Raw genomic sequence first — 13,624 nt, forward strand, 5'->3', positions numbered from 1 at the left:
TTTTGGGCAATGGGCAGTGCTGGGGTTGTGCTGTCTGAGCAAATTGACTCAGGTAAATTTGAATTTGCCTCTGGCTTCTACTTTTGGAATCCATGTGATTTTGAGCACCTTCTGCCTCTGTTACCATCACCAGTTCTACTTCCTTTGGTTGTCCTGTTGTTCTTCCTTTGTGTCTTCCATTCCTCATTGTTCTGTTCTCAGTGCCTGGGGCTGACACTTTCATACCCTGGTGACTGCTTTGGTTCCCAGATCCCTGTTTATTCAGTTAATGTACACAGCACTCCAATTCTAGAGGAATTGGAAAAGATACTTGTTTAAAAGCAGGAACACAACTTTAGGGATCTTAAACATCTTTCCTGATTTGTTCCAGCTGTAGCTAGAGATCCAATCCCAAACTCACTGTGCTGAGCTGGGAGCTGTGCATCCACTGCAGAGCCAACACTGCTTGATGGCTTCTGGCACTGAGAGTTTGCAGGATTTACACTTTATCCCTGAGAAGAAGGGTTAAGATATGGGGTGAACCATTCCCAGAGAGCAGGCATGCTATACAGCTTGTTACAGGAGGATGACAGCTTAAAAGAAATTAAAAACTAATCCTTCCATCCTCATTGAAGACTGCACTAAAATTCCAACCGAGGAGGCCACGCATGACAATCACATTCCATCCTCACACAGAACAACTTGATTGTCTTATTAGAACAGAAAGCAAAGAGAAATGTCCTGGATGTAGTGTAGGAAATTGTCTTTACTAAATCTAGCCTAGCATATATGAGTACTATATATATTATTTGATTTTGCCAGAATTACAAAAACATGGGGGAAAATTGTTAATGTAAGTTGACTACCAGAGTAAATCACAGCCTAATTATTCTTTTTTTTCCCTGGCTAAAATTAGAATTTGATATAGTGGTCAATAGACATTTTCTTTAATTTTTGAGACATAATTTCTAATAGCTAATCCAAATGAATTGGAGAAAGTTGCTGCAGAATTGAAAAAATAAATTATCTGAATTTTATGGTGACTTACTGGTAAATCCCCTTAGTTGGAAGCTTTAATTTACCTCATATTTCATTTTTTTTTCCCTCTAACTGGCTCATGGGTGAATATTAGGGCAAAATGATTGCTACTTTCTTAGTGGCACTGGGAGCAAAGTGAAGGCGGAGCCCAGGCTGTCTCACAGGGAGAAAAGGCCAAGGGCTGTGGGGGCAGTGGGTTGGGAATGGTGGCATCTTCTGCCTGGCACTGGCTTTTGGCACCCATGTCTGTCCTTTTGGAGCTGGTGCCCCTGTAGAGCATCTGCATTGTTAGTTCTGTTCTTGGTTAAACAGGTAAATGCTCTATTTTGTGTTGAGGTTACTGGTTTAAATATCCACAAACTCTTTACAGGGGTTTGCACAGCAAAAACATCTTTCCTCCGAGTCCCTTAAAGGGGCTGGGACTTTGGAGATGTACTTCATTTCCTGTAGCCAGCAGAGTTTAACTAGAGGTGGTTTGAGTGTAGTCTTTGTATTTCTGAGGGAAACAAACAGGCTCAGAACTGCAGAAGGAATGGCAAAAATGATGGAGCCAAAGCCCATAGTGTAAAAGGGGACTGAGCTCAATCTCCTCTAGGAAATTATGTGCTTTTGTCCATTCTGAGTCCAGCATCCTTAGTTCCTGGTAATGTATATTCTCTTCAACTTCCCCACATAAAATTGGAGAAGTTACTTGGATGGCAGAGCATTAGGTGAAGTATATTTCTTTGGAGAACCTCTTGGAAGAAGTGCATGTTTTGGAATATTTACCTGTATTTGCTAAACCTAGGAATTGGCAGTTGTACATCACATGTTGTAAGAGTTGGTTTGTCCACACACATTGTCTTGGTTAAGTCTTGGATTTATTCCTAGAATAAACACCTTTAATTTCTGTATGTGGAGAGAGTAAAGGACAAAACCATTTCATTTCTATCATGTGAGGTATTTCTAATCATCTCTTCTCACACTTGAGAGTATTTTTGTGAAAACACTTGGCATTCCTTGCTTCTAAATAATGAAGTAACTTTGTGCAAACAATTCACAAGAAATGGGGTTCCAGCATTGTCATTATGGCTATTAAACCTGTCTGAACTGTTTTCCTTTGTGCTGTTTGCCATAGCAACAGCAATGTGTAATTTGCTGAATATCCATAACAGGATATTTGAATATATCCTTAACACTTTTACTTCTGTATACAGCTCACTATGCCAAATCATCACATTAACCTAATTAACCAAGCCAGACCCACATCTGCCATGGATTGACAATTAAGAATTCTGAAAGAACTTGGTATTTCACCTCCCTTTTAATAAAACCAACCCAGACACCAATCACCAGCATAGCATTGGCTTTTATCAGTGTGCTGATAAAAATTATTCATGATTCAGAATGCACAAACTCCTGGCACATCTCCTCTCTTGCTGCTTATCAGCTGGATGTTGCTCTGTGCTTGTGCCCCTGGAAAGGTAACAGTGAGCAAGTTTATCCCACACCATCCATGCACAGTCTTGTGCAGTTCAGTACCTCTGTGCCTTAATAACAATTGCTCTGAGTTTTAAACAGTGGCACTGGGCAACTTCAAAGATACCAGCAGCACTTCAATTCAAATGGCTTCTTTCTTATCATTTTATTGCACAGCAATGAAATGAAAATATTTGGGGATTTGCTGGCATGCTGGATGAAAAACTCCCCATTTAGTATCTCTGGTGTTACACAGGTCACAGTGCTCTAGTAACCTGTGTGTACACATTACTTATGTATTGCTGTAGCAACCTGTGTGTACAGAAATCACACCTAACTTAGGTAATTTCAGGAGTGGGAGAGTCAGTTCACTAGGGGTTTGTGAACTGGGGTTTGTGTCTCCTGGTAGAAAACCTTATGTTGAGGAGGAGAATGAGTTCATTATCTAGATGGAGCAGAGTTCATACACTGCTTCAGTAACCCCTTAAAAATGCTTTATTCATGCTCATGCACACAAATTGTCATTGTTTACAGATCAGGAAGGATCTGGAAAGCCAGGCAGTGCTCCCAAAGACACGTGCTAGAGCAGGGCACACACTGCTGTGGAGTCAGGGGGGTTGTGTCAGTCCTGGCAGTGGAGCTGTCCCCAGTTAGTGCAGCAGCACTGCCTGTGTCCCCAGGCTGGGCAGGCCAGCAGAAGGCAGGCAGAGTCCTGAACAACCTTGTCCCTCAGAGCATGGAGCTTGTTGCTTTAATGAGCCATTCAAGCACAGAAGAAACTGCTCAAGCCTTGGAGGGAAGAGACAGATGTACACAGAGCTAACTTGGCATCTCATTTAGTTTGTGGGTGATGTCAGGGTGATGTGACCCATGTAGAGTCCCATGGTTACCTGTCCAAAGGGTGTCAGTGAGTGCTGCAACAGGAATGAATGGTTGTGCCAGTTTCCCTGGCAAGAACAGGAAGGCTGTTTGTGGCAGAAGTTGCTGTGTGTTTGCATGGGGGAGCTGGGAAAACAAACCCAACAGCTCTCCAGCTGTGTTTGGTACCAGTGAGGATCTGTGCCAATGTTGGTACCATCATTTCTCATCTCTTGTCATTACTTGTTCTTGCCTGGATACCCACATGGAAACTCAAGCTGCCCAGGAATGCTGGCCTGATGTTCCAGGGGCAGAAGCACTGTGGGCTGAGCTCCTTGGCTGAGCCAGGTGCCCATTGCTTGCTGAAGAAGTGGCAAGGCAGGTCTGTCCATAGGGCTCCAGCACCTGCCACTGTGAGGGGAGCCCTGGGGAGGAATTCAGCATGGACTGGCCCTCCACACCTCCATGAGGCATCAACCAAAGGCCCCTGATGTGCATCAGGAAGTTGCTTCCTGTCCCTCAGCACCTCTGTTAGTCTGATACTACATTTTGCTATAATTCAAACTTATGAAGTTTGAATTATAGCAAAACAACAACTGCATGGCTACATCATGTCTCTGCTAAGCATATGGATTGCCTTAGAAGAATAACCAAGGAGAGACGTAAATTCCCCAGAACTCATCAAGAAAATGCTAGTTCTTTGCCAGTGTGGCAACTAGAAAAGTTTCCATTTCCAGCATATTTTGATGTGCTGAAGGAAACAACTGTCTTAGCTGATCCTGTGGCTGCATTGGTATTTGTGGGTATTTATAGGACATTGTACCAGATGAGCTTTCTGACCGTCGGGAGTGAGCCTGTCATTCTGGAGCCTCTTCATCAATGTGCCTTTCACGCTCCACAAGATTAGCAGCTGCTGAAAATAGGAAAAAGGAATTTTCCTTTCTTCTGTCTTAGAAGAGGCCCATCACACCATCCTCCTTTGCTCTGGGTTTGGAAACAGCTTCAGTCCTTAGCAAAGCCAAAGCACCAACAGGTCTTTCTAAAGAAGTTCTGCTGCCAGGAAGATCTAAGGGAAAAGATCCTTTTTGTGTGTTTAGTCACACACATCAAAGGGAACAACCGCTGCAGTCTTGGTTTGCATTGTGCAGGCATTAGCTGTGGTCCAGTTCTGCAGGACTCTGCTCAAGGAGGCTGAAGTGCCCGTGCTCATCAAGCTTTGATGGATGGGGCAGACTCAGCCAGGCCAGGACATGCCAGTCCTTGGGGCACGTCAGGTTTGAGAAGGACAGAGCGATTTCCTTGATGCTCACAACCCCTTCACAGCCCCCTGATTCCGTGCATCCCATGCTGAGTGGGATCTGTGACACTTTCACAAATTGTGCCCGAGGGATGGGCAGGACTCTCTCAAACCCTTAACGACTCCTAACTTGGTTCTCTCTGCAAATCACAAACCCTCATCTCCCCGCACAGTGCCAAGAACGCCTGTTCCACCCGAGCATCGTGCTTTGCACCCCGGAACGCTGTGGAAGAGGGCCTACAGCACCCCGGATATTCAGCACTACTGAAAAACGGGGAGATAGATAAACTTTGCATCTCGGGGCAGCCCGTCAGGGCAGGGAAACAGCTCCGAGCTCTGTCCGCCGCTTAGAAACGGGGCAGAGCCGGGGGTTGCCCCCGCCCGGAGGGCTCTCCCTGCTCTGGGGGCTCGGCACCTCCGTCCCCAGCCCAGCGGGGCAGCCCCTCTGACCGGGACAGTTACTGAGGGCGGTGACACACGCGGGTGGCAGGCGGCGCCTCTCACAGCACAGCCCCGGGGCGTCTCGGCCGGGGTAATTTGGCTCTCTCGGTGCAGCCGCGGCTCCGGTGCGCGGGGCGGGGCGGCTCCGCCGGGCGGGACTGGCGGCCGCGCCAATCGCCGCCTTTGTTTGGGGTCACCGGGCGCGGGGGGGGGCGGTGCCCGCCCGGGCCGCGCGCAGCCAATGGGCGGGGCAGGGGCCGCTGCCGGCCGGCCGGGCCGCGCTCCCCATTGGTGCCGCGCGCTGTCATTCTGGCGGACGGCACCGCTCGTTGGCCGCCGGCGCGCGCGGCACCGTGCGTCAGCAGCTTAGTCCCGCCTCCCCAGCGGGCCAATTGGTCCCGGCGGCCGTCAGTTGCGTGATCTCGGCTCTCCAGTGGCTGCTGCGGCCGTCAATCACGCGTTCCGTCCCGCCCCCGCTGGCCCGCCCAGCGCCGCCGGTGAATGGCTGAGGCGCGTGCCACTGAAGCGCTGCCGCACTGCCATTGGAGGGGCGCCGTGTCCATCGCGCCCATCCCCTCCGGGGACCCGCCCCCGCCCTGCCACGATTGGCCACCGGGGATGTCAGTGCGGCAGATTGACCAATGGGAGGCGCGGGGCGTGCGCGGTGCGCGCGGGGCGGCCGGGCCGGCGGCGGCGCGGGAGGAGGCGGCGCGCGCCTGGTCCCGGTCGCGAGGAGGCGGAGGAGGATGTGGCGCGCGGAGGGGAAATGGCCGCCGAAAACAAGCCGGAAGGTGAGAACGCGGCCGGGCCGCCCCCGCCCCGCGCCGGGCCCCGCGCCGGGCCTGCCCGCTGGGCCGCCCCCGCCCCCCGCCACGGCCCCGCCGCGGGGCGGTGGCGGCGGCACAGGCCGGGCCGCGCGGCGCGAAGTTTGCGGCGGCGGCGCCCCCGCCGGGCCGGGCCGGGCCGGCGGGCGGGCGGGCCATGTGCGGCGGGAAGGCCGCGTGGCGCGGGGGCCGCGGCGGCCGAGCCGGGCCGGGCCGGGCCCGGTCCCGCCTCCCGCCGCCCGCCGGCACGTGCCCGCCCGCCGCCAACATGGAGGCCCCGGCGGCGCGGCCGGCGCGGGGCCGCCGCTAGCCACGGCCGGGCCGGGCCGGGCCGCCCCCGCCGCCCCCCCAGCGGCGGCGGCGCACGTGCCTCGCGGGCGCGCGCCCGTCGGAAGCTGGGTGGCCTTGGCCACGGCCCCGCCAGACCGGGGCCTCCGCGCCGCGGGCGGGCCGGGGGCGGGCGCAGCGGCGGGCGCGAAGGTGAACGCGGCGCGGGCCCGGCCGCGCCGGGAGCCCCGGGGCGTCCGACTGAGGCCGAAAGTTGCCGGCGCGGCGGGAGCGGGGCCGGCGCGTCCGCAAGGGGGAAGCGCCGCTCTGCTGCCGCTCCTGCCCCCGGCCCGGCGGGAGCGGGGCCGTGGCCCCGGTTCGGCGGGAGGCGGGTTGGATATTTCGTGTTATTTGGGGTAAGTTTGTCCCGGCTGGCTCGGGCAGCGGTGCTAGCGCGGACCCCGCCGGCCGGGTGGTCGCGGCCGGTACCGGTGTCGGCGCCTCCATTTTACAGGGGCGGGAGGAGAGAGCGGAGGGCAGTTCACGTCCCTTGCCCAAATCCGGTTGAGGGATTGGCCTGGTTGTAGTTGGGCACCTCAAGGAACGGTGGTTAGTAGTAAGTAATAAGGATTTTTTTTCTTTATTCGCCACAGCACATGTACATCCTTGTCTGGAACCCATTTATATTCTTTACTGGGAAACCCCTTCATAGAATTCAAGGGTTCTTATCCCACCTTTTTTTCTAGATTTTTTTTTCTCAGATTGCTTTGGGAATATGATTTTTGGAGTGTTTCTTGGCGGCTGTAGAGCCCCCTGGGCATAGGTTTGAGTTTTGATTGCGCCGTGAAATTCAAAGGCTCTGCAGAAATCTAAAATTTAAGTAGTAGAGGTGATTTTGAGTGTTGTTGGCTTCATCTTTTACTGATCTCTTTGATGCTCCCAAATCCATTAATTTGATCTTTGCTTTGGTCTGGGAAACGTCGGGCTTCATTCTTTTCTCACTCGCGTTGAAGTACATGATTAACTGTGCTCAAGTAGTGAAATGCCACCTGGCTAACAGGGGTGTGAGCGAGAGCAGAGCGAGCGTTCACCTGGACTCCTGGCTCACATTGTGACGTTTTCGTTCTCTTGGGGGTGACAGTATTGCCACTAAAGCACAGTCGGGTTCGATTCACTTTTCGGACTTCCTGTGCCAAGGTACGATGGATTTTTCCTGTGTAAAGCGCAGGTTTTGGTGTGCTCAGCCCTGTGAGGCTGCGGCTCTACGGACAAGGCAGGTCAGTGCTCCCTGGCTGGGAAGGTAACTTGTCCTTTCCGCTTGTTATTTACCGCAACTTTTGTCATGTTTGGTTTCGGTGAATGGTTTCGGGGGGCGGCGGGTGATGTGTGTCGGTGCTGGGCAGCTCAGCTGTGTTTGCTCTTTGGAGCAGGGCAGTGCAGGAGCTGCCAGCGAGGCGCCCGCTGTGCCCGGCGCTGCCGTCCGGTGTCTCCGCTGTCTCTGCTCCGTGCCCGTGCCGAGCATCGCGGAGGTGGCAGCGGAGCAAACCCCGGCTCGGCACCGGCGCCCGGGGTGTTCTCGTACGAAGTCACAGAGCTGCTCCCCCGCTGACCTACTTTTGCGGTGGATTTTCAAGGAGACGACATATAAACCATTCATTCCTTAAACCTAAACTCCACCTGTCAGAAACTTAAATGGGAATGCTTTTAAGGCATGATTCAAGCAGAGTGTTTCAGCAGTAGTGCAGGTGCTGGAGGAGAGAACACAAGTTGCTTTAGATTTGAGTTACTTCAATGAGTTAAAAGCGGATGTAAATGGCAGCTCGCGGGCCGGCGCTGCTTCCATTGGGGAGCCGCCTGCTCCATCCCCCCTGCAGCAGCGAGGAGGCTCTGAGCAGCAGCAGCACACGGCTCTGCGGACCTGCCGGGCTCTGGAGCTCCCTGCCGAGCTGCCCTCGGGGCTCCTTGTGCTCCGGGAGCAGCGGGAGATGCCCGGCGGGAGCTGTTGAGGTTTGGAATGAGGCTGGCGCCGCTGTCCCTTGGCTGCAGGAGAGAGTTCCACGGCTTGGAGAACTCGGGTGAGTTTCATCTTTTCTGGTTTCCTCGGGCAGGATGAGGCTGGTAGAGTGACCGAGCGGCTCTTGCCATCCTGCAGCAGAGGGTTTGTGGGTTTTGTAGTTCCTGCTGTGTTCTGTGCATCTGAGCTGAGCCGGGAGGACTGACCCTTGGCGGTGCCATCTTGGCAGCTCTGATAGCTCTCAACTTGATCAGGGGGTGCTAACGGGGTTGTCCTTTTAAAAGCTTCCTTTTTCTTATTTAAAGTTCAAAAGGGGAAGAATGTACACAGGCAACCTTTTAATTTTGTGTTCTCACAGCCAGGTACCTCTAAGGAAGAGCTTTGCAGAGAGAAGTGCCGGTGTGTTTTGCATGGGGCCCAGAATTTTGCTGTGCGCTGAGTTTGGTTCCGTGCAGTTGTTGAATTTTCTGTTAGCTGAGGCAGGGTCATAGGTGGGATGGCAGGAGGAGATGGTGTTTCTCCCAGCAGCTCCTCAGCTGAGGGTACTGGTGGCTGGGCTGACTGAAAAGGGCAAGTGGAGCCTCAGATGTTAGCGGCTTTGGAGGGACTATGTGGGGAACAATACCCTTTTGAAAACAAAACATTCTGTATTTGGTTGTTAAACAGCAAAGTATTTATTTCCTTTGCAGAAGTGTTACCTAAAGTTTTATTACTTAAACAAACCTGAACTTAGGGTGTGGGGTTGTGTGCTGCAGGATCTGACTGTCGCGGGGAGGAGGCAGCATTCGACGCTCGGCTCAGTCCACTCCTTGCCCCAGGATTTTTGCTGAATCTCAGCGTTGGGATTTTACCAAATTTTCTGTTGTCAGAATTGAAAGCAAACTGTCTCCTGGTGAAGTTTCTAGACCCTCTTCATGGGGTGTCAGCCAGCAGGACAGGTTCAGGGAGAGGGCTTCATTCCCTTTTTCCAGACAGGAGGACCTATATGTTTGTGAGGTCGGTTTTTCGCATTCTTTAGGTACTATGATTATGTTATTCCTAATGTAAGGCTTAGGGCTTGTTTAAAACTCTGGTTTTTAAATTTAGTTCTGCATCTCTCCTTGTTAATGATTTTCACAATTACTTTGACTTAAAGGTTTTTTGGTTTATTTGTGTCAGTTTTAAAGCTACGTATGTAGAAAATCTTCCTGGAGATGTATTAGCTCAGATTTCATTTTCTGTATCGGTAGGTGATGTAGTGAAATGATGATGTAGAAGTATGGTTGAAATGAATACCTTTAAATTTAAATTTAAGTTTAAGGTCAGTGCTGACCTTACATTACTAGTGGTCTTAAATGGCTTTTATAAAGACCTCCTTATATTGGTAGATGTTGTTGGAGGAAGGGGCAGTAGCTATCCTCCCTCTGTCCAGACAGCCTTCAGAAAGAGGGAGCTGGAATGTGACCTTTATTTTTCAGTGTCCCTCTGTCTCTGCTTCAGTAAGCCAGGTGTGTCTGGAAGGGAAAAAACCCCAACCAACAAACTCAAACATTTCCAGGGAGTGAAACAAGGCTGGGTGCAGTGCTTGTGGAATCCCGGGCTGGTTAATTGGAATGCAGTGCTTCCAGCAGCTTCCTGCAGCTTCGGTGTTCCCGGGCTTCCGCTTCCTCACCTTGCTGAGTTTTCGCTTTGTAGTTTTCCCCCCTCGCTTTGTGTCCTGTTTTCACCTTCCTTGGCTCCTGGCAGCCCTGTGTCAATGCTGTGTTAAACCCTGTGGGTTTGTAAAGCCAGGTTTGCCTGGGGGTGCTGGTGCCTTTGGGTTATGGCACCCACCCTGTTGCCAGGGCAATGCTGAAGGGCCACTGTGCTGAGGAGCAGTCGTGGCACTGGGTGAATGACAGCAGACTGTCCTCACTGGACATGGAGTGCTCTCTGTCCTTCTGCTCACATTGCACACTTTGGTTCAGGGGGCTGGGTTTTTCCAGCCAGCTCTCCAGGTGGGTTTCCAAACTCAGACTCTTCGTGGTATGAAAAGAAAAATAAAAATATTGCTGGTGTCTGCCAGCATGTAGGGTGAGAGTAAGCGACTCCTCTGGCCTTAGCCAATATTTGAAGACTTCTGGGAAATGTGTTGTATTGTTGAGAGCATCTGTAGTATTGGAAACTGAATAAAAAGATGGTTGATTTTTTGTTAGACCTGGCCAGTAATATCCACTCCTCCTTAGCTTCATTGCCATTGAGTTTGATGATGTAATTTTAATGAAAACCAAGGGGTGAAGGAATTGATGACCTGTCTCAGCCAGAGTTGTTGGTGCTGGTGAGCTGTGGTTTCATCGTTGTGGTGCACTTGTCACATTTAGCAGCAAAGCAGTGAAAGTCAGATGTGAACATGAAGAGCTGCAAGGAGAGGCTGAAGTGACTGCACTGTTTGAACACTCCCAAAGTTTGCACCTTCTGACTGCAAAGGAATTCTCTTGCTCCATTAGCAAGTGCTTGGAGCCTGCCTAGGTGGGAGAGGGAAAGAGGAGCTTGTTTTGCTGGTGGGGGAAAGTAGACACAGAAATGTTGCGCAGGGCACTTAGCGTATGGCACAAGAAATGGTTGTGATTGTGGGTGATTGTGTCACCCAGCCCTCAGCCAGTGTGTGGGCCTTCATTAGGGAAAATTTGGCTCTCAACCCTTCCCCAAAATGCACCATTTGCACTGGTGTTCACACTGAATTTAGTTATAAAATGTCAAGAAACTTTATGCTATGTGAAAAGGACAGAAGGACTTCGGTGTAGCACGTTACTGGTGGGGAGAACTGGGCCACTGATGCACAACAGCAGCTTTAGCTATATTTGTGTTTCTTGTGGTTTTAGAATTGTTTGTAGAGTTTGTCATAGCAACAAAGTATTTATCACAAATATTCCAAGGCACTAAGGCTAGATTCAGTAACTTCTAGAGGAAAATTGTTTTGTTGCTCATCTTTCATACTGCCACCATTCCTGTGATTCCCTCCTCATCCTTTCTGGGTTTTTCCTTCCTCACTTACTCCATGCAGGCAGCAGTCGTGGCCATACACATGCTGGTTTGTGTTGGTCTTTTTGCTCCTTTTGTATATTTTTTACCTTTGCCTGAACTGCTTAATCTTTCCTTGGTTCTCCCCTCAGCCCTGGGCTGTATCCCGTGCTGGTGGCCTGGGAATGCATTTGCTCAGCCAGTGTGTGACCGAGTGCTGGCATCCAGCAGAGCCCTGCTGAGACAGCAGCACTGCAGAGCTGGACCTGGTTATCTTCTCTTAGCCACCCTTGATTGATATTTAGAAATCTGCTTTTGTTGCCAAGAGATTTACTACTGTAATGATACAAATATTTCTAGCAAACAGACCAAGAGCTGTTGGGTTTGCTTCTGTTGCTGCTTTTTTATGGATGGAAGATGCCAGGATTGAAGTTTAACTGTGAGAAATAGCATGGCAGTCCTGCAGTTGTTTGGATCTGGAGTCATTCCTTGCATTTATTTCTTCCAGATGGAGTTTGTTGGATTTGTCTGGAGGTCAGCAAGTGACTGAGTGACTGTGGTGGCCTCTGTGCACTGTGTTTTTGTGGTGCCACTTTGGCACTGTAGGGCTGAAACTGCCACCTCAGGGGTTGGTCAGTGGTGGTGGGATCAGCTGGATGGTTGCCCCATTCCCAAATAAGCATGATATTGAGATTTTAGTAGTTTATTTTGTACTAAAGTTCCCATTTGTAATGTTTAAACACCTCTTCCCTCTCTTGAGGTAGTTAAGGAGATGACCAGCCCTAAGTTATTATTTCATAATAATGGCTTTATAAAACTTGTGTTTGTGAGTTTATGGCTTACTTGTGTTATTTATTTCCAGAATAGACCTGTCTGCAGATCAACAGCTGATGAACATCCTTTTGGCATTACTTTATTTTCTAATTACATGTTTTATAGGCAAACTGTAGTAGTTAATGGGGCTGCAGGTCTAAATTCACTTCCAGGATCACCAAAGATTTAAGAACCAGTTAAAGAAAAAGAAAAGGGGGTAAGGGGTTGTTTGGAGAGTGGGGGTAGAGCAGAGACTCTCTGTGATTTGCTGTTGTGCACTTCAAAGTTTTATGGCCCGTGGTGCATCCCTTGGGAGGATAAAGTGCAAGGAGCATGAAGAAACCCATAAAATGACGAAGGGTTTATGTGGTATAATTAATGTGGAACTTTCCATGAACTTTATAATACTTACACTTTCTTAATTCTACACGAGTTTCTGGTTTGCTAATAAGTAATCTTGAAGATTGCTAATGGAACTTAAATTTTGCATTTTCATCCTGAATTATAACAGGACACATTGTAGGCTGCTATATTTTAGTCTGTAGCTTCCTTACTTGAGTTCTCAGCTGTGGCTGTGCCTGCCTTGGGAAACATTTTTGAGCTGTGGCCAGCTCTGCACTAAAAACCCCCATGTTGATAGAGCTTTACTGGCAAATCCTCCCCATGCCAGTGTGGCTCTGCTTGCACAGACATTTTTTATTGACACTGGATGGATTTGCAGATCTTGGTGTTGTTAGTCACACCGTGGCAAAAATAAATGAGGAGAAAGTTCAAGTAAAAATCTGGATTTGCACATTAAAACCGAATCAGTGCTGGGATGTTGCCGCTCCTGTTTTTAGCTAGTGAGGAAATTTTAGTTGGTGATAAATGGAGGAGTCTGTGCTGCTGGGTGAGCAGGGCTGCAGAGCAGTGTGGACCCTTGGTCCTCTGTTCCTGCCTTCACTGGAGCCCCCATGGTGGTGGATGGGCTGTCAGCTGCACCAGCAATGGCAGGTTTGATTCAAGCAAGGCATAGCTTTGGGTGAGGAGTGTTGCTCCACCTCCCTGAAAATGTCATGGTGTTATTTGTGGGGAACAGGAGCAGGAAACCATGGTGGTTCATTTGGAAGAGTAGGAGCTCTTGTTCCACCAGTACCCTCAGTGTTACTGGGTGAGTAATCCTCTTCTCCTCTCTTGTTCCCAGCTTCCCTGGACTTTCCTCCCTGGAGGAATACATTGGTGATTCCAGAGGGCTGAGAAGCAAGTTTGAAGGCAAATGTGTGTATATATTTGGGGTTCTTCACTCTCAGCTGGTTGGTTTATTTCATCCTTTTCCAAGGTCAGACCTGGTTTAGAGGTCACTGGATTTAGAATTTGCATCCCATACTGTGATGGTTGTGTCTTATTCTGCCCACATGGCTTGAGGAGTCCATAATGAAAACCTGGTTGGATCGAGGCAGGAGGCAGTTGTTTTTCACTTAGGGGATTTTTTTGGAGTGAGGAAATGCCATTGCTAAATGCAGAAAAGGGAGGCATCCGTGAGATGTAGTCGTGTTACAGGATGGTGAGAATGACCTTCCATTGCTGTAATAACAGAAGGTGGGAGATGCTAACAACAGGAGTTGGAAGGTTTAGCGTCAGCAAGTTCTGACAACTTCTACCAAAACATTTTAAAGG

General features: G+C 50.2%; 1 protein-coding gene across 6 annotated transcripts in view; it reads left to right on the forward strand.

Moving 5' to 3' along the window:
- CAMTA1 (calmodulin binding transcription activator 1) overlaps positions 1-13,624 on the forward strand; it is a 244,299-nt gene that overhangs the window by 7,437 nt on the left and 223,238 nt on the right. Inside the window, exon 1 of one of the 6 annotated variants that reach the window (XM_064730532.1) lies at positions 5,747-5,862. The exons of the other annotated variants lie outside the window; for them this stretch is intronic. Coding sequence (XP_064586602.1) covers positions 5,838-5,862 — 25 coding nt within the window. The 5' untranslated portion in view covers positions 5,747-5,837. Of the gene's footprint in view, positions 1-5,746; positions 5,863-13,624 lie in introns of those variants that run through there. 6 annotated transcript variants of the gene reach the window in all.

This window comes from Zonotrichia leucophrys, chromosome 21 (genome assembly GCF_028769735.1).
Source record: "Zonotrichia leucophrys gambelii isolate GWCS_2022_RI chromosome 21, RI_Zleu_2.0, whole genome shotgun sequence".
Lineage (NCBI taxonomy): Eukaryota > Metazoa > Chordata > Aves > Passeriformes > Passerellidae > Zonotrichia > Zonotrichia leucophrys.